The sequence below is a fragment of the Bombus flavifrons genome, chromosome 15 (assembly GCF_040668555.2).
Source record: "Bombus flavifrons isolate JBK064 chromosome 15, iyBomFlav1_principal, whole genome shotgun sequence".
NCBI classification, from domain to species: Eukaryota; Metazoa; Arthropoda; class Insecta; order Hymenoptera; family Apidae; genus Bombus; species Bombus flavifrons.
The window spans coordinates 10,602,178-10,619,268 of record NC_138456.1 but is presented as its reverse complement, the minus strand read 5'-3'; the positions used below and the strand labels follow the sequence as shown (position 1 = coordinate 10,619,268).

Here is a 17,091-nt window from a genome sequence, read left to right as displayed (position 1 = left end):
GTTAACGACGCGTGAAAGTTCGGAGAAGGTGAAAACGCGACAAGAGGTCCTCGTTCTTCCTATCGAAGAACTTTACAAGCAAGGATCGAGAGAAACGAGTTTGCGAATGAATCGCGACAAGTGGCAAAATTCGTCCATTCCTGAAACGTCGTTCCTTGGATAAAAAGCTTCGGAAATATGTTAAAAAGTCCGGTAGCAATGGGAAGAGCGAATCGACGAACGAATGGAGCGACGAGTCGCGATAGTGATTTAAGAAAACGTGGAAAATAAATCGGCTATATATAGGTAAAAAGGTTGAAGCAGTAGGGCAGCGTACGTTTGTTCGCGTTGAACGATAGCGTAATATCGGTATCATGCGTCGAACGTAAAAGAGAGCAAGAAAGAAGAGAGAAAGGGGAGCTCGTCTGGTGGCGCCCGCAGACGACCGTTTTTGTTCCCTTATAATTTGGCAGTAGTCAACGGTTCCTTCGCAGAAGGACAGGATGCGCGCATGCCTTGCAAGGATCGCGAAGAATTCGTTGCCGGCCTTCTCTAAGAAATTGTATCGTCTGCCTTTTAAAGTATCCATCGACATAGGATTTCTGTTCGAACGTTTACACACGATCTTGAACCGTGGAAATGTTTGGCTGGACTAAGAAATTGGCTCAACGACGGACAAACGACTCGGAGGATCGAGAGGAAATTTCTTGACTAACCGACTGCCGGGAGAAACTTCGCCAGAATGCGACACTGGATTCTACGTGAAATGTGTTTGCCTTGCGTCTACAGGGTGTCTCGTATTACTTAATCTTTCAATGTATTTCGTCGATGATAACATGCCTGAAAAGGAAACTTCTCACGCACAGCAATACTCTGAGTTTCCCTTACGGAGTATATAATCTAAATTTGGAAACATGGAAAATACGATCTTTGTCGCTCTATACTCATTTTCGTTAATCTCGTCGCTTTTAAGTCTCTCCGGTGGCTAGAAAGGAGTCTCAGTCTCAAATAGTCGACAATAGCGTTACAACCTGATAGAACAAACGTTTTTTATTCTTCTCGACAAGCGTTCTAAACTTGTAAATATCTTAAAGCTTTATTTCGTAACACCTTGTACACGAAGCACTAAACGACATCTGGTCTCGATGGTAAAAATTTTCTGACGGAAATCGTATCCATGGCAAACTGTAGCAACTTGAAAATCGCGTTAAAGGAAGCCAATGAGCATTCCAAGGATCGTATCGGTCCCTTTCGATCGGTTCTGAATTAAAGAAGAAGAAGCAGAGAAAAACGAGGAGAAATTTGGCGATGAAAAGTTCGCAGCGACCGTTGAAAGAAAGCTGCGCTCGGTGTGTCGTGGCGCGCATAACAATGTGCGGCATACCACGATTTGCGGTTGCGAGGGGATAAAAGTGCGGTGCAAAACACTTCTGAGAAAAATTCTGGCAAAGCTTCTTCGGCAGCGCAACGCCACTCCTTTTCTTATCGAGGATGTTTTTGTGAAACGCGGAACGTGAGACGTTTGAACTTGAGAGAAAAAAAAAGAACAAGGGAAAAACAAAAGAGAAAGGGAAACAAGCGGTTGCTTCGCACAACCGATTCAATTCGATTCGGGGAAACTCGAATTTAGATTAGGTTTTGGTATTCGCCGAACATCGTCCTTTATGCGCGCGTCTCTCTTTTCGAATACCACCGTAGATGAAACTAAAAAATGCCTATCGAGTTCAACATTTTTGATAGAAACGTTAAGGTTAAATTCGCTAATTTCAATTTCAAATTAATATTTGCATATTCAAATCAAAAATTTTTAATAAGTCGTAAAGATGAACTAAACGGAATATTTGAAATATTTATTACGCTATTCTAATATCGTAATATACTGAAACGTAATCGATATGTTTTAGAAAGTATATTGTATCCACGTTGTACGAAAATTGTATTCAAAGATGGTCGCACGTTGCTAGTTTCGTAGCAGAGTTATGGCAATTTATTCTCGCTTTTAATTTCATCAGGCGTGACATCATTGTGATAAAATCAGACATTAAAAATACGTTGGCTTCTTGCACTGACAATGAGCAAGCAACGCAGAATTACGTCATTGCGAGTTGTAGTAAACGTGCGTAGCGGTAATCCGTAACAATAGTACACGATGGCCTTCGTGATAGCCGCGCAGTTTATGGGGGCATCTTCGGTTTCGACGGTGTATAAAAAGAAAAAACTTTGATTTTTTGATCATACGTAAACTCGAAACGTCGTAGACTCAAAAACAATACCGCGCAGCTACGCTTCAACGTGTTTTGTTAGCCAAAGCCAATAACGAAATTTAAAGTTCGATCCATTTGAGTCGCAAATCCGTCGTACCCTCGTTATACTCTTAACCATCTACAAATACAGTTTCTTCTTTAAAAAGTAAACAGATAGATATTTTCTCGTCGATGTTTCAACGGACACGATTCCCTTGAGACCCTCCTGGCTACTGTCTCCCGCCATTCTTCTCGTCTCATCTTCTTTCTCCCGTCTTCGTTTTTTTCCCCTGTTCCTTTATTAAGTCTTTTTATAAGAGAAAGTACGAAACCGTGCATAAAATGAGCACCGCTGACTGCTAACAGCATCTACACTCCATGAATGGAACGGCTTCCAGGAATAGTACAGCCCACTCAAAAATGTCGAGATGCCAAGACACAGAGGAACGATGACCAGCAACATGTTGCACGAAAAACGATTAATTAAGATTTCTCCCTCGTTAAGCTGGAAATTACTCGCGCCCCTAAATCTTGCATTTATTTAGTCTATCTTATTCATCATCGTGACACGTGTAATCTAGGGTTCAGAGCCGCTTTAACCCCTTCGCTACGAAGGCTGCGATGCAATTTACGGTGATTGTGTTGCATCGTGACCGAGGGAAATAAAAGTTGTCTGGCCCCGCGTTGCCTCCTACCACTAATTTCTAAGCGGTTGATCTAAGCGGATTACAGCTTGCGTCTATGAACGCGAACATTAAGAAAATTACCGTGAACTGAGAATATATTCTAATAGATTTATGAACAGCTAATGTTTCAGTCGTCCGAATGTTAACCCAGACTGGATAACGGCGAACCGATGTATGATAAAACGAAGGACAATGACGCCTACAATGGAACTTCCTGATTCTAATTTGGTTTCGTCTCTAACACGTACGTTATTCGCTGCGTTGTACAGATATAGCATGGGGCTAACGTACAAAAGTTCCGGCAACAATTTTGCATTCTTTGCCTGATACGCGATTATAATTATCTCGTGCTTCGATAAATTTTTAAAGCAGCAAGTAGATTTTCTCTTTCGTATCCGGTTTACTCGTATTTTATTCCTCTGTGGTAAATTAATTACGGAATAACAACGCGAAATAACGTATTGTTATTTCGCTGTTATCTTCATGAATGGATGTCGATAGATGTTCAGTTACATCGACAGGAATATTATAAAGAAAAATTAGTCCGAACATAGCGAATACGAGATTTCCCTACTTTCGAAGTACCCAATTAATCGGTATTCGCGATATGATTGTCTGTATTTGTTTGCGCTTAAAAAATTTTGATACAGAATGTGCGAACTTATGGACCACCCAAAGAAAGAGAGAGAGAGAGAGAGAGAGAGAGAGAGAGAGAGAGAGAGATCGATCACAGATATCTTTGTACATTAGATCGCGATTTCTCCTTAAAATATTTTATATAAACGTGAAAGTACAAAACCGTGTTGCCTGTTTCGTTTTTTTATGAAAAGATTCCACAACTGAATTTATAGATTTTTAGAATTATTTCCTAAAATCTGACTACCATTTTTTTCTTCTACATTTGTTGCGTAACTTCCATAACGTTGCTTCGAACAGTATCTTTTATACGAAACTGAAATATTTAATTACTTTTTTAGAAGCTAGTAAATGTCGGCGTAACTCTGGGACAAAAGTAGGTTAAAACATTTAAACTGATTCGAAGGTTGAAACATCGTAGAAATTTATAGCATCATACGAAAGAGTTATAATTTTTGTTTGTTCGAAGACTAACTTCCAAGGTTGCGAAATTCCAAAAGTCTTAGATTTCTAGATCAAGGATAGCCGTTGCCTCTGTTTCATATCTCGGCATAAACTGAACTTTTATGACTTTAAATCCTTAATTATACTATGAGAGAAAGTTCAATATCCATTTACCTTATCGCGAAACAACAGTTAAACCTTACAGTCGAAGCTAAATTTACAAAATATATATAGAATTCTAAAATCTTTGATTAAAATATAAATTTCTGTACGTAGCAAGGTTATACCTAAAGGGTTATACCCACTGGCAAAACTAGCGATATAAGGATCATCTGCGATTATTTTAAAAGTTCATAGTAGCGCTATGAATGAAGAAATAAACGATAAAATATCTAATTTCTAGATACACCAAGGCAATATCTACAGTTCTGTACTCAGAACGGCGATAAAAAAGGATCATATCGCCGGCAAAACAAAAAACCCAAAAGTGCAAACCGCAAAACTTCAGTAGCTAAAGTCGTGGTAGACCATGAAGAGTCAAGTCCAGGAGGAATCCCCATGAAAGTCCCATGAAAGGAGAACACGTATACACAGGCGTAACAGATTTTAAAACGTCGTGGTCCCGGTAATGTATTCATAAACGTACCTCTGCCGTCCCACAAAAGGAACGCAGGATAGTGGTGTGTCTTTAAGGCTGTTCTTCTTTTTCTTTTCCCCTTTTTTTTCTCGTTTCCTTTGCGCAAAGATTCTTGTTTGCCCGTTTTACGCGCTCGACTGACCCAAGTCATGTACCCATGACCTTGCGTTTAGCTGAATAACCTTTATACGCGTACGATGCCGAATTGAATCCAGTTCCACGAAGTAAAACGGGCCTACTCGTCTCTTCTGTACGCTCGCTTTCATCGTTCGGTCAAATGCCCGCATTATATTCACGGATATTAAATTCACGTTAGAGAGAAGAAACCAAGGGAAACATCCGAGGAGGTCTTCTCGCCGATTTTAATTCGTCCCGCGTGAAACGAATTCCGCTAGCTAGAGTATTCTACAATGGTCAGCTAATCGCTGTGATACCAATCATCGTTTATTGCTCGTCGTGAACATGGAATTTAGTCGGTGTCGAGTACTTGGTTCTTAGATTATAAGACCATGTAACGATAATTGTACTTTGTAGGATATTAGTGTAATAGTTTGTTATAAAGATGACTACGTATCTTATTTTGTAATAAATTGTATATAAAATAACGTTATAAGTAGCAAAAACGTGAACAATTAGATTTCATTGAATATTAGCTACTTCGTACTAAATTTCATAGTTCGATCATTCCAGAAACGGTTATACCGAGATTTGAATTTCCGCCATTTTGGTTCTCGTTTCATATTCAAAAGTGGAATAGTAAAAATAGTATAAACTACGATCTAAAGGTTGAAACGTTACGAAAACTTTCCTACTTTTTCTATTTAACAATCGTAGTGACTATGAACCAACAGTAAACGAAAAGACTTTAAAAAATCACTCACCAAGCAGAATCCGTTGAACGTTGAGGTTTGGATGCTGCGATGTAGCCTCATTTTTATACAGCTCCAATACACGCTTCTTGATAATGTGATACACCTGTCAATCACTGAAAAATATGAAGTAAGAACTATTCAAAGGTTCGTTAACTCTTACTACGTGCAATAGGAGTCTTTGATGCAATGATTTTTAATGATTTTTAATGATTCTTTCTTACATACCTATGTTCAACGCTTCTCTCGACCACAAGAACTAATGACGCTTAAACTTCAAAAAACACAATGGCGGAATTAACGAATAATCGCGCGCGCAGTTTATATATTTCATATTTACAAGGAATTAAATATCACGTGTACCAACGTTGGAGTATTAAAACTAATATAGAATGCGTAGACTTCCATAAGCAAGGGTGGCAGCACTGAATAGTGTACTTTAGTTGTTACTTTGACAGCAAAGATAACCTAAAGTATATTTATGTTGTATAAACTACTTATTTATTAGTGTCCTATAATATATTTTGTGTTAATAATCTCATTGCATTAAACCAGAAACATGTCGGAGCGTAAAGTTTTAAACGTAAGTAAAATTTCACAAATAATTACATTAAATTAAATGACGATACGTTTATATTATTGTGTAGATTGATTATATATATTAACATACATTAATTTATTACATTAATCATAATCTTTATATTTTAGAAATATTATCCGCCGGATTTTGATCCGTCAAAAATCCCTCGTATGAAATTAGCCCGAAATAGACAATATACAGTTCGTTTGATGGCTCCTTTCAATATGAGATGCAAAACTTGCGGTGAATACATTTACAAAGGAAAAAAATTTAATGCTCGTAAAGAGGATGTCGAAGGTGATGATTATTTAGGAATACGAATTTACAGGTTTTACATAAAATGTACTAGATGCCTGCAAGAGATAAGTTTTAAAACAGATCCCAAGAATACGGATTATGAGATTGAAGCAGGTGCAACCAGAAATTTTATGGCCTTAAAGTTAGCGGAAGAACAAGCGCAGAGAGAGGAAGATGAAGAAAAAGAGGAAGAAGCTACCAATCCGATGAAACTCTTAGAGAAAAGAACATTGCAATCGAAACAAGAATTGGAATTGTTAGAATCTTTAGAGGAATTGAAAGACTTGAATCGTAGACAACAAACTATCGATTATGATCAAATGTTAGAACAATTTGATACAGATGCAGCCAAGCAAAGAACAGAGAAAGAGCAAGAGGAATATGACGAAGAGTGTGTTAAAGCGATATTTGGTAAAAAAATTGTTGTAGAAGAAGAAATTGTGGAATTAGATGAGAGCGAAAGCAGTGAACCAGCAAAAAAGGTAATGAAAAGAAGTAAAAGTAAAACTGAAAATAATAAGTTTCAATCTACAACAGATGAAGAAAAGGTAAATAGTTATTTTATTTCTTTATCTTTGGTTAATTAATTGTAATTTTTAAGTATTTATAAAAACTATAAAGCGTTTTTCATTTTTTCTTTTTTTTTTTGAAGCCTAAGGAAACTCAAAGAATAAAACCATCTGAAACATCATTGTGGTCTGAAAGTACACCGTCATCGTCAAATAGAAAAAGTTTGCTAGGCATAGTTAAAAGAAAAACAAATTTAGTAAATACCAAAGTAAATTCAAACGCTGTAGTTGCTAGTACCAATAAGGAAGAAACGCAAACTGTGGCAAGAAAAGAAACCGATGCTTCTACGGAAGAAAGTAAAAATCCAAACAAAAATACGTCTGAAAGTATGCATAAGCCGACGAGCAATAATGGTCTGTCTTTACTGGGTGCATATTCTGGCAGCAGTGATAATGACAGTGATTAACATAACGTTTGATAAATTGTACACATAATTTAATTTTATTAATTTTACTATAAAATAAAGTATGCATATAAAATGTACAGAGAAAAATATATAAATAAGCCTCGTCGATTACAGTAATATAAATCAAAATACATATACTCAATTTACACGCCTCTTCTCAAAAATATTGCCAACAATCTACGATTCGATTAATCGTGTCGAATATCGAATCGAAAAGATCTTGCAAACGATGTAAAGTGCCGCTTACCAAAGACTTAATGTTTAATAACATAAAATAATCTCTTTGACAAAGAGATCGACCAAAGATGGAGATCATTTACGTTGACGATGATTAGAAAGTTCCTTACAGGATGCCGAAGCCCTTACCCCTAAAACATAGAAAAATAAAATCGGTCAGAGAGTTGAAGAAATTAGAAATCGGTCTGTTTCAAAGGCTAGGCACTCTGTAAGGAACTTTTGTATCGATGATATAACATTGAAAATTCGGTAGCAGGGAGTACCTAGCCTATTAAATCAGACCTTATTAATACAACGTACAAATTTATTTACAATATACTTTACTAATGGTTCCCATGTCAAACTATGATTAAAGGTTGTATATGAATTTTTATTATTCATAAGTAGAAATTTTTATTTTTTATACTAATAACGACTGCAAATGTTATTTATAGCCATTAAGTAACAAACTTATTGTAATATTTTCAGAAAATTTAATTGAATTACGTTCAATGCATTATTTGCATCAGCTGTCTACTGCATCAGTTTTGTGTATAAAATAATTCAAGAGAATTGCGTATGTGAGATTTAATAACACCACAAAACCAAGCCATTTATTTATTCCTACGTTGATGAAACACATCCTACAAAATTGCAACAAGATATTGTACGTGTTGAACATCAACAGTCCCTTAACAAAGGAAGCTATGTACAGTAGTTTACAAGGCGACAGCATGAGGCACGGTCTTATTTACCAGCGGCGACCGAACACGATGATGAAGATGACGATATTGATGATAATCTCTCTGATAAGGATTTTGCGACTCCCTGCTACTATCATTCACATTATCAAACTCTTCGTCCAAATTGTACATCTCGGAAGTATACCTTCTATTTTTATCCATCGAAGGTAAGTCATAAAAATATCGATCACTTTGGAAGTCGCGAGTATTTATCGAATCTTGCGTTATTTTGTGACTAGACACGTTCGTCAACCAGTTACGAAAAGATTCGTTAGTATTGTCAGTAGAATCGTTTTTGTTTGACCAAAGTTGATTGTTCTCTGCGGATGTTTCTTGGCGACAACGTTCACAAATGTAAGGTTGATCCTCGTCGGAGGATGTCTGTCGCTGTATATAGTCTCGGTAATCGTGTAACTGTCGATGATCAGTTTGCGAAGGACTCGTATCATGTAAAAATTCTGACCTAGTATCGACCAAATCGTGTTGATTTCGATGCAAGAAAGAATGCAAGTTGAACGAATCTTGTGAAAAAATTTGATCAGAGTCGCTAAGATTCTCTTGATTATCTGTAGATAATCTATCTCGTTCATTTTCCATGTCAAACTCTATGCAAGATGACGACTGTCCCCTAACGTACCGCTGTTCCTTATTCCTTTGCAAAGCCAGTTCTAGTTGAGCAATACGATTCTCTAAACGCGTACGTTGAGCTTGAGCTCGATCTTGGTGGTCCTCCATTAGCTTCACCATCTTCTCCAGACGCATAATCTGTAACTGCTTGTTTTCCAAAGTCGTATACAACCCCTGGATTGCCTCCGTTTTGGCAGCTACCTGTTTGTGAACCTGATTAGACAAAAATATGTCAGTTTCTTTGAACAGTTCTATTCTTCTGACACTGATATAAAGAATTTTTAACTACGAGTTTTATAACGATATTTAAAAATATGTATATTCTAAGCTTTAACCGTTAAAGGGTGTTAGAGAGTAATCCGAATCTACCATAAATCCGGAAAGGAATTAAATAGGAATGATATTTGGTTACCTGCTCAAGATATTCATTGTTCTCATCGTTAGTCGATAATTCTCCATTCTCTTGTTGTGCCTTCCCTTTCAAAATATCAAGCAACTCGTCTCTGACTTTAAGAAACTTGCTCTGCTCACGCATCACACGGTCACGCTGCTCCAACTCCAATTGCTTCTGAGTCAATACAGTTTCTAGCTCCTCCTTTTGCTGAATTACTTCTGCTAAATTGTTGCGAAGATCGGAGACCTGTTGTTGAAGCTCAATCGCATGAGCGCTTAACCCAGCTTTTCCACCCTCCATGGACTGAGAGTGCAGCCGCGTTTGAATCTCCATCAACTGCCTTTCTAAGATCCCATTTTTTTCTTGGCTAAATCGCCCCATGAAAATTCGGAAAGTGCATTATTCGAAAAGCTTTAGTACATAAGGATTTAGAAAAGTAATTCTTGATACTTTCGTGCATTACCGATAGAACAACTTACGCGTTTTTTGCAACCTTTTTCAGTTCCGAATACTGCATCGTCAGCTTCTGGACTTCGTTGGATTTGAACACTAATTCCGCAGCCAATTTCTCCCTCGAATCTTCCTCCTCCTCGCGACACTAGCTCACGAGAACAGAAGAAAGCGAAACAATTAGAGATTATCACCCTCTCTTCGATCAGGGTAAAAGAGTGTCTAACAAATGATTGAGATTGAATCGAGTAGTTCTTAGGACTTATACGAGGACATGTCCCGAAAGTAGTGCAAACTAACGGCCGCTTGATGCATCACTGCAATGATTTCCTCTTTCTCTTGCTGCAGCTGCAACATCATCTGCCTCTGCGCTTCCAATTCGTTTCTGGTTGCCTGCAACTCGTTGAACAGGCGTACTTCGTTCTCTGTATGACTACCCTCTGTATGACACCCATTAAAATTTTATTTTAACGCAAACATTACACTTTTCTCTCGATGCGACTAAGAGATATTTTTTAAATATTAATTTAACGGAGCAAAGCAAATTCACGGATATTTTCCTGCTACTTTTTTTTTTTTTTTTTGTTGGAAAATTGTTATGTCCAGGTTTTTTTACCTGTAATAGCGAAATCTTTATTCTGCTCCGCAAGCTCGCATAATTGTTTGCTCTTCTCCTCGAGATTCTTGTATCGCTCCTCTAATTCTGTGAACGCGTCCTTTACTTGTTGCCTATTTTAAGTATCAAATTGTTTTATTCTTTTGGACTTAAAAAACCATCCCCTCGTTATAATAACCGCATTGTCCATAATGAAAAACGTTCTTTTCTTATACCTCTTCTCCTTTTCGATCCCAAGATCAGTAGTAACCGCTTTCAGCCTTTCGGATAGTTCCTTGATCGTATTTATCGCTTCGTTTTCCTTGCTGTTCATCTTCTCTTTAAGCTCCATCAACCTAAAGCAGACCAAGTTAAGAAGAGAGGAAAAAGGAACTTCTGAAAAGCAGGAAAAACAACCGTGCTTCGAAGCTATCCCTCTGCTTCTCCACCTTAGCGACCAGATCTTCGCTGTTCCTCATCGTCTTCTGCATGTCTTTCATCCTACCCTCTATCGCCAAATCCTTCTGCTTCATTTGACCTTCTATGGTCTTCACGTTGCCCTGCAGCTGCTGAATCTTTTCCTTATCGTTTGCCATGTGCGTCTCCATCTCCCTGATCTTCGTACGTGCTTTCTGCAATTGCGACTCGGTCTGTCGAAGACGTTCTTTGTTTTGGTTATTCTTCTCTTTTTCCGTCTGCAGCTCCTCCATCGTAGCATTTAATTGCGTTTGCAGTTCTCTCTGCGCTTCCGCCGCGTTCGTCTCCTTTATCTTCGCCCTGGAATGCTCGTACTCGTCGATTAGATGCTGCACGTTCCTCGTTAACTCGGCGATCGACTTCTCCTCGATCTCCTGTATTTCGTTCATATGCGACCTAAGAGTGTCGTAATCTCTTTGGTGAATCTCGAGCTGCATGGTCACTTCCGAGTTCGTGTGATCCGGGTCGTTCCCTTCTGAGCTGGCTTTGATCAGTTGCGACGTCACGAAAGCCACGAAAATCGACTGTTTGTTCAACAGCTCCTGGCAAAGGTTCCGCAACTTCTTCGGGATCTCCCGTAATCGATCCTCCAAGGATTCGAGCATTTCTTTGCCGACGGAGAGTTTCTCGGCGTGAACGTTTGTTTCGTTTGTTTCAGTTGCTGGAAAATGTTTGCTCGATCCAACCTCCAGTTTCAGAGTTTCCACTTTGCCCGGATCTTTGGCACCACTGGTGATTAGTTTCTCACGCAGCTGAGACATCTCGTTGTACAGATCTTGCGCGGTTTTCTGTGGAAATTTCAATTCGCGTTAAATCTTTTGACTGAAAAATTATGATAGTCTCTGGATTGTACGATCAGAGAATATTTTGGAAACATTCTAATTTTTAAGAATATGGATTTTTTCGTAACAGCAGAGGATCGCGCTTTGAATACGTGAATATTCGTGATAGATCATTTCTAAATAATTATTTACCTGTTTGTATTACCTGTTGTATTTGTATTGTATATTACCTGTTTGTCAGTCAACTCCTTCTTTAGTAGCAAGTAACGTTTCTTTTTCACTGCATATTGATTTTCGGGTCTAAGCGTCGATCCAGCTGGCAGACTGGATGTGGGCCTCTTGTGCGAAATTGGACTGACGGATGATTTTCCTGGCGTACGTCGAGCGGAATTACTCTGCGATTTATTACTGATGGAAGCATCTTCCGTGGTATTACTTGTGGAATCTCCCTGAAATTGCAATTATATCTTTCATTATACGTCGACATTGAACTTTTAATCTGTCGTTTAATATGTCGTTAAGATACTTTAAACTACAAATTTTCAAAATTATTAAATATTTCATTGTTAAATGAATCGCTTTAAGCAGTATTTTTCTAAAGATATTTGTAGAATTGCGGTAAATACGAACAGCAATCGAACTACGTCCTGACTGACTGGTCAGAGTTCTACTTTTTTGAGCTGCGGAGTTACACCTAGTCCCTGCGCTTGACATCGCACTTTTTTCTATAGCGCTTCTTGACTCTTCGTTTTCTAAATTTTCAAACAAACATCTTTAATTCGGGCAACTTGCGATTACGGGCACGATAATAATAGACAATGATAGAACGAATTCGTCGACTTATTTTTCGCTGAAGGAGAAGGGAAAACCGAGAATCTTAATCGGATGAATGTAGAAAAATTATTTTATAGTAACTCAGGTATCTTAACCGCCGTTTAAACGAAGACACACATAAAAAATACAGTCATTTATCCGTAGCTGCAATGCAACAGCAATTCAGTCACGTCAAAACCGTATAATCTCTTATTCGATCGCAAGTCGAATTTTGCTCTTCAAATATTCACCGCACGAATCGCTTAATTATCAGCGTTCCACATTTACACAAACGCGAATCCCTTCTTTTCTCTCCAACCAAGCTGTTATCGCAATCAAACGAAAACGAAGGAAAAATGACGAAATATATTAAAGATCGCAATCAACGACGGAATGTGATAAGAAGGGAGCTAAAAATATTTTGCTGGAAGGAAAGGAAGAAACATTTGTCGCGATTTAAGAAACGACGAAATCGCGTGGGAAACCTGACGGTCGGTGCGACGTAATCGATTGGCTCATTATCGTTGTCGATGGCTCGGCGTCGGTTGGACACGGTCCGGGTTTCGATGTCTACGACACGTGGGCAAATTTGCGGCGTTCTCGGAGATGTGGTCGGGTTTCGATTTCATGTTCCTGCCGGTTGAAAGGCAGCGATGTCTCACGACCGTCCACTCGTTTAAGACAGTCGACGACTTCGCGACATTGAACACCGTCACCGTACGTTTGCTCTGGCAAGCGGATCGTACGATTTAAAGATAATTCTCGCGGTTTAAACCATCGTTTGGCATAATCGACACGCGGCACGCCGGACGCTTCGGTTGTCGGGTTACGTTCCACCCTGGGACTTTCGTCGGGATATCACACGATGATTTTAACCGGTTCCCCAGAAACGTCAAGGAAGAGAAAGAACAACGACGAACGCCTTAATGACAGGCAATTGTCAAGGATTCGTTCGATATTTTGATAGTTTCAGAAAGCGTTCCGTGAGATGGAATTGAGAGCTCGATTTTTGCACGAATATTTATTCTGTATTCTATCGTATAATAATTTATCAATTGACGATATAATACTAATGAATTAATAAATTAGCTATAGCTTATAGAAGAGTAATCGATATCGCAAGAAAATATAATAAATTTGTTATTTTGTTTGAAAATGTACATGCGCTTAATGTAAAATAATTTATTAATACGAGTTATTATTTTCTACTTATATTTCAAAGCAACGTTCAAGTCGGAGCAGACAGCGGCGTGTGGGAATAAAAGGTTTGAAACAACTCATGATGTTTCTAGACCTTTTAAAAAACTACTCAATAAAGGCCGACCTTGCACTCGATTGAACTCTTTCGTCTGTTTCGCTGCGAGAACATTATTTGGTAATTATCGTGGCGCCTATGTTTTATTTTTGAATACGCGGCTGATCAACCAGAGTCCGGCCTTCGATGATTCGAAATTGGCGAAACGAAATCACTTTATCGTACCTTTTATTAAAATAGGAAATACGAACAATTCGATACGCGTAATAAAAATATTTAATTAATATCTACGATCATGTCTTGCCATAAAGATAATTTAATTCATGTATTAATTTTCTCACTATATACGCGTATATATGGTCCATTTATTTCAAACCAATATAGGTTTGCATTTATTTTCAAAATAAATATAGCGATGGTAATTCAATCCGGAATAATCGCGTCCATATATAAGCAATTATTAAACTTTTGCAATGAATTAATTTATTATTCCTAACGAATGAACGCGCAAACAAACTCTGTAATTATCTCTGTAATATCGCAATTACGATCTCGTATCGCATAATAAAATATTGCAGACTAAAGAATCATATTTTATCCAGCTTTAAATTCGAAATTCCGTTATTTCGCACTTTTGGTACTTTACGAAATTTCGTTTCGAGTTAATTTTGAGTCACTTACAGTTAAAGAATCTGGTTGACTTTTCTTTCCTATCAATCCAAACGGAAGTAGAAAAAGTTTCTAACCAGCCGCGTTGAAATAACAGGAACGCATATGGAGTGTGCTGTCTGACCCTAGCGGAAGAATCTCCTTTGAAACGCACTGCGCAGTCAATCTGCGCAAGTGGTGAGTTGTTATTAGCGCGCCTCGACAGACGCAGTCAGTTGGCCAGAGACTCGCGACCGTGACGGATCTTTCGAATGTTTATTTCGATTATGTTTAACACACGTGACATGAAGCACGAAAACCAACCGTTTTAAGTTTGGTCCACGTGTTCTCTACGCTCGTGTACAAATCATTCCAATTGTCATCATGGTAAGTACCAAACTTTTATACCTTTTACGGGGTAGAATTATCTATATAAGAAATTGAACGATTTTTGAACGAATGCTTAAGATGATAATATAGTTACGTATAAACAGATTGGTCTATGAAATATATCATTACGTTTCATAGATTAAAGATAGGATCAAAAAGTAGCTATCAAGGATTATCGAAAGCAAAATTTCTATTCCTTCCAATCTGTTTATCTATAATTAAATAGTCCAAAATAATCTTTTCTTTCGGAATCATAATCTTCTGTTACTTCGTGTCATTTTGGGATAGCTAAGGATATCTTTCTCTCGTTATTTATATGTATAATAAAATATAATGATATATTGGATAAAAGTATAATTCATTTACATGCCTTGCTATCATCCAAACTGATAAAATTTATAGAATTTTTATCTATATTCAGCTCGTCTTAAACAAATAAAATAATGAAAATATTGCTAAAAATGTATCGAACGATAATACTAAGAGCGAATGTAATAAACGACACAATCCCTTTGTGTACGATCTATGTATATTGCCGACGGGGAATGTTGATACAATACGATGAAACGAACAGTTCTATTCTTCGTTTCATTTCACTGTCGCGTTAAATTGAAATACATGTGTGATGGTACGTCTTCGTATCTTACGCTTGTATGTTTTCAAGCACGTGACAAACGGAGATGTCGCAAAGTTTTATGAAATTTCAAATTAACATGAAAATTTGCAGTAACTAGATTGCTGCTCGTCTAATTTAAATATCTAAACATTTCCTATATTCTATGTAATATCTATTTTATCAATTATTCTTTCTATATCTATTTTGTCAACTTCTTGTTAGCAAATATTTCAATCCGTCGGTATGTTTTCAAATATTTCTTCTCGCAGAAACAAATGGTACATTATTCGCATTTATCGTACCTTGGGAACGTTTGCGAAATCAGCTTTAACGGAATCATTCACGCGCAAAGACACTATGCGAATATCGATTCGTTCGATGCACACGATTTACCAAGTGCCTACTAGAAAAGGTCACGAGGGCAGCAAGGGTGCAAACTGGTAATGACCCCAGAAATGACTCACAGAGATACTTTCTATAACGGAGTGCGCTCTTTCGTAACTGTGTAACACTGTATCTACATCGAAGCAACGTGATATTTACAAATATAATTGACGTTCCAATTAATATATCAACAATCTCGCTACGTTGCTAAAAGTTCTGTAAAAATTGAACAAGAAAGACTCGTTCTACTTGTTCGCTTGTCCCAAGTGAAATGTTAGTTAGCGAACGGAGTAGGGAATGTTGAAACTTTGTTGAAATATCGTAGAGGAACATGTACGGTTTCGTACAATATGGAGATGCAATTCCGCGTAAAAGGTTGAAAAAGAAATACGAGCTGTTGTAAAAAAACTATTAAGTATTAAAAAATAATTTTTTACCGCAAAGACGGCTCGTACGATAAGTCGAGGAAGGTTCGAGTAGTCAGAATTCATAGAAATTCTACGTCGAAGAAGACGGAAGTTGGGTTAAAGAAGTAGAAGTAAAAAGAAATGACGACGTTGTGACTGAAAGTTTTTTTCAAACTTTAAAAGCCGCGTCCTAAATAAATGGTAGAAAATGGTAGAAAATGGTGGAGTTGGTCGTTTTCTCGAACCATTTGATCGCGTTCATCGATCATTTTAGAGGGAAACCGTGTTCCTGTACGTTTTGTCGATTCTCTTCGAGAAAGTTACGCAAGATGATACAACTTTCGCTTACACAAAGAACTGGTCGTGCCTTAGATATAGAACAATTTAAAAAATTTGTAGAAAGCCACAGAAGAGATAATAGTTAAAAAATATGTTTGAATAGGAATTTGTTATATTCACAAATACGAACGAATTCAACGTAATTGTTTTTTATTCTCAGATCTTTATCAAACAATGTTTACCAAATGCCACGACAACGACTTTTTCTTTCTCATGTTCTACCGGGCATACGCTCTTTAAATTCTGCGTTCGATCACAGGCCGCATCAAGAAAAGCAAACGCAATCAGAGTATTATTCGACCTGGCTGGAATATCCGTTTTCATCTGAAAAAGCTGCGCGTTTCCAACGATGGACGTGTATAAATGTACCAACGCTTGATTGTATCGTTGCGCGATTAACGTGTAACGATGTAAAGATAATCACGCTACTTCCGCCAGTTCGTTAACAACAAAAGTAGCAATAATACATAGCAATACGAGCAACAAATAATCGCGTGTCTGTTCGAATAGAAGTTACGGATCATACGCCAGAACGAAAATGTCTGTTCTTAAGAGGAAGGAAACGGAACGAAATGAAAATAAAAGAAGGAAAATACGAAGAGAATACA

The 17,091-nt window shown here is 37.7% G+C and overlaps 4 protein-coding genes across 11 annotated transcripts in view; 2 read left to right on the top strand and 2 right to left on the bottom strand.

The window, feature by feature from the left end:
- Positions 1-5,772, bottom strand: part of CycD (cyclin D) — a 135,757-nt gene extending 129,985 nt beyond the window's left edge. The window contains exons 1-2 of one of the 3 annotated variants that reach the window (XM_069128769.1): positions 5,723-5,772; positions 5,507-5,610 (exon numbers count right to left, since the gene is read on the bottom strand). The gene's annotated coding sequence lies outside the window, so the exon portion shown is untranslated. The remainder of the gene's footprint in view (positions 1-5,506; positions 5,611-5,722) is intronic. The other 2 variants (XM_069128768.1, XM_069128770.1) reach the window with 2 other exon arrangements.
- A 151-nt stretch (positions 5,773-5,923) lies between these two features.
- LOC138187706 (splicing factor YJU2) lies at positions 5,924-7,355 on the top strand. The gene is made up of 3 exons (XM_069128771.1): positions 5,924-6,077; positions 6,203-6,919; positions 7,024-7,355. The coding sequence occupies exons 1-3, from the start codon at positions 6,054-6,056 to the stop codon at positions 7,345-7,347; spliced, it is 1,065 nt and encodes a 354-aa protein (XP_068984872.1). The 5' UTR covers positions 5,924-6,053; the 3' UTR covers positions 7,348-7,355.
- Positions 7,356-8,282: 927 nt separating this feature from the next.
- LOC138187777 (interaptin) lies at positions 8,283-12,092 on the bottom strand (the record flags this gene model as incomplete). The annotated part of the gene is made up of 8 exons (XM_069128911.1): positions 8,283-9,146; positions 9,346-9,694; positions 9,807-9,925; positions 10,078-10,217; positions 10,394-10,506; positions 10,609-10,728; positions 10,790-11,637; positions 11,862-12,092. Coding segments are annotated over 8 exons (2,784 nt in total), but the record flags the coding sequence as incomplete, so codon positions are not given.
- The window catches only part of LOC138187704 (spondin-1), a 32,861-nt gene continuing 24,104 nt past the window's right edge, over positions 8,335-17,091 (top strand). For 5 of the 6 annotated variants that reach the window (XM_069128760.1, XM_069128761.1, XM_069128758.1 and 2 more), the window contains exons 1-3: positions 8,335-8,473; positions 13,667-13,819; positions 14,466-14,734. In XM_069128760.1, coding sequence (XP_068984861.1) covers positions 14,732-14,734 — 3 coding nt within the window. In that variant the 5' untranslated portion in view covers positions 8,335-8,473; positions 13,667-13,819; positions 14,466-14,731. The remainder of the gene's footprint in view (positions 8,474-13,666; positions 13,820-14,465; positions 14,735-17,091) is intronic. The other variant, XM_069128759.1, reaches the window with a different exon arrangement.

Bases quoted from the DNA above. Each gene is read 5' to 3' on its own strand.
- LOC138187706 (XM_069128771.1), top strand. From the start codon at position 6,054: ATGTCGGAGCGTAAAGTTTTAAAC. The intron at 6,078-6,202 runs GTAAGTAAAATT...TTTATATTTTAG, and splicing joins CGGAGCGTAAAGTTTTAAAC to AAATATTATCCGCCGGATTT. The intron at 6,920-7,023 runs GTAAATAGTTAT...TTTTTTTTGAAG, and splicing joins CTACAACAGATGAAGAAAAG to CCTAAGGAAACTCAAAGAAT.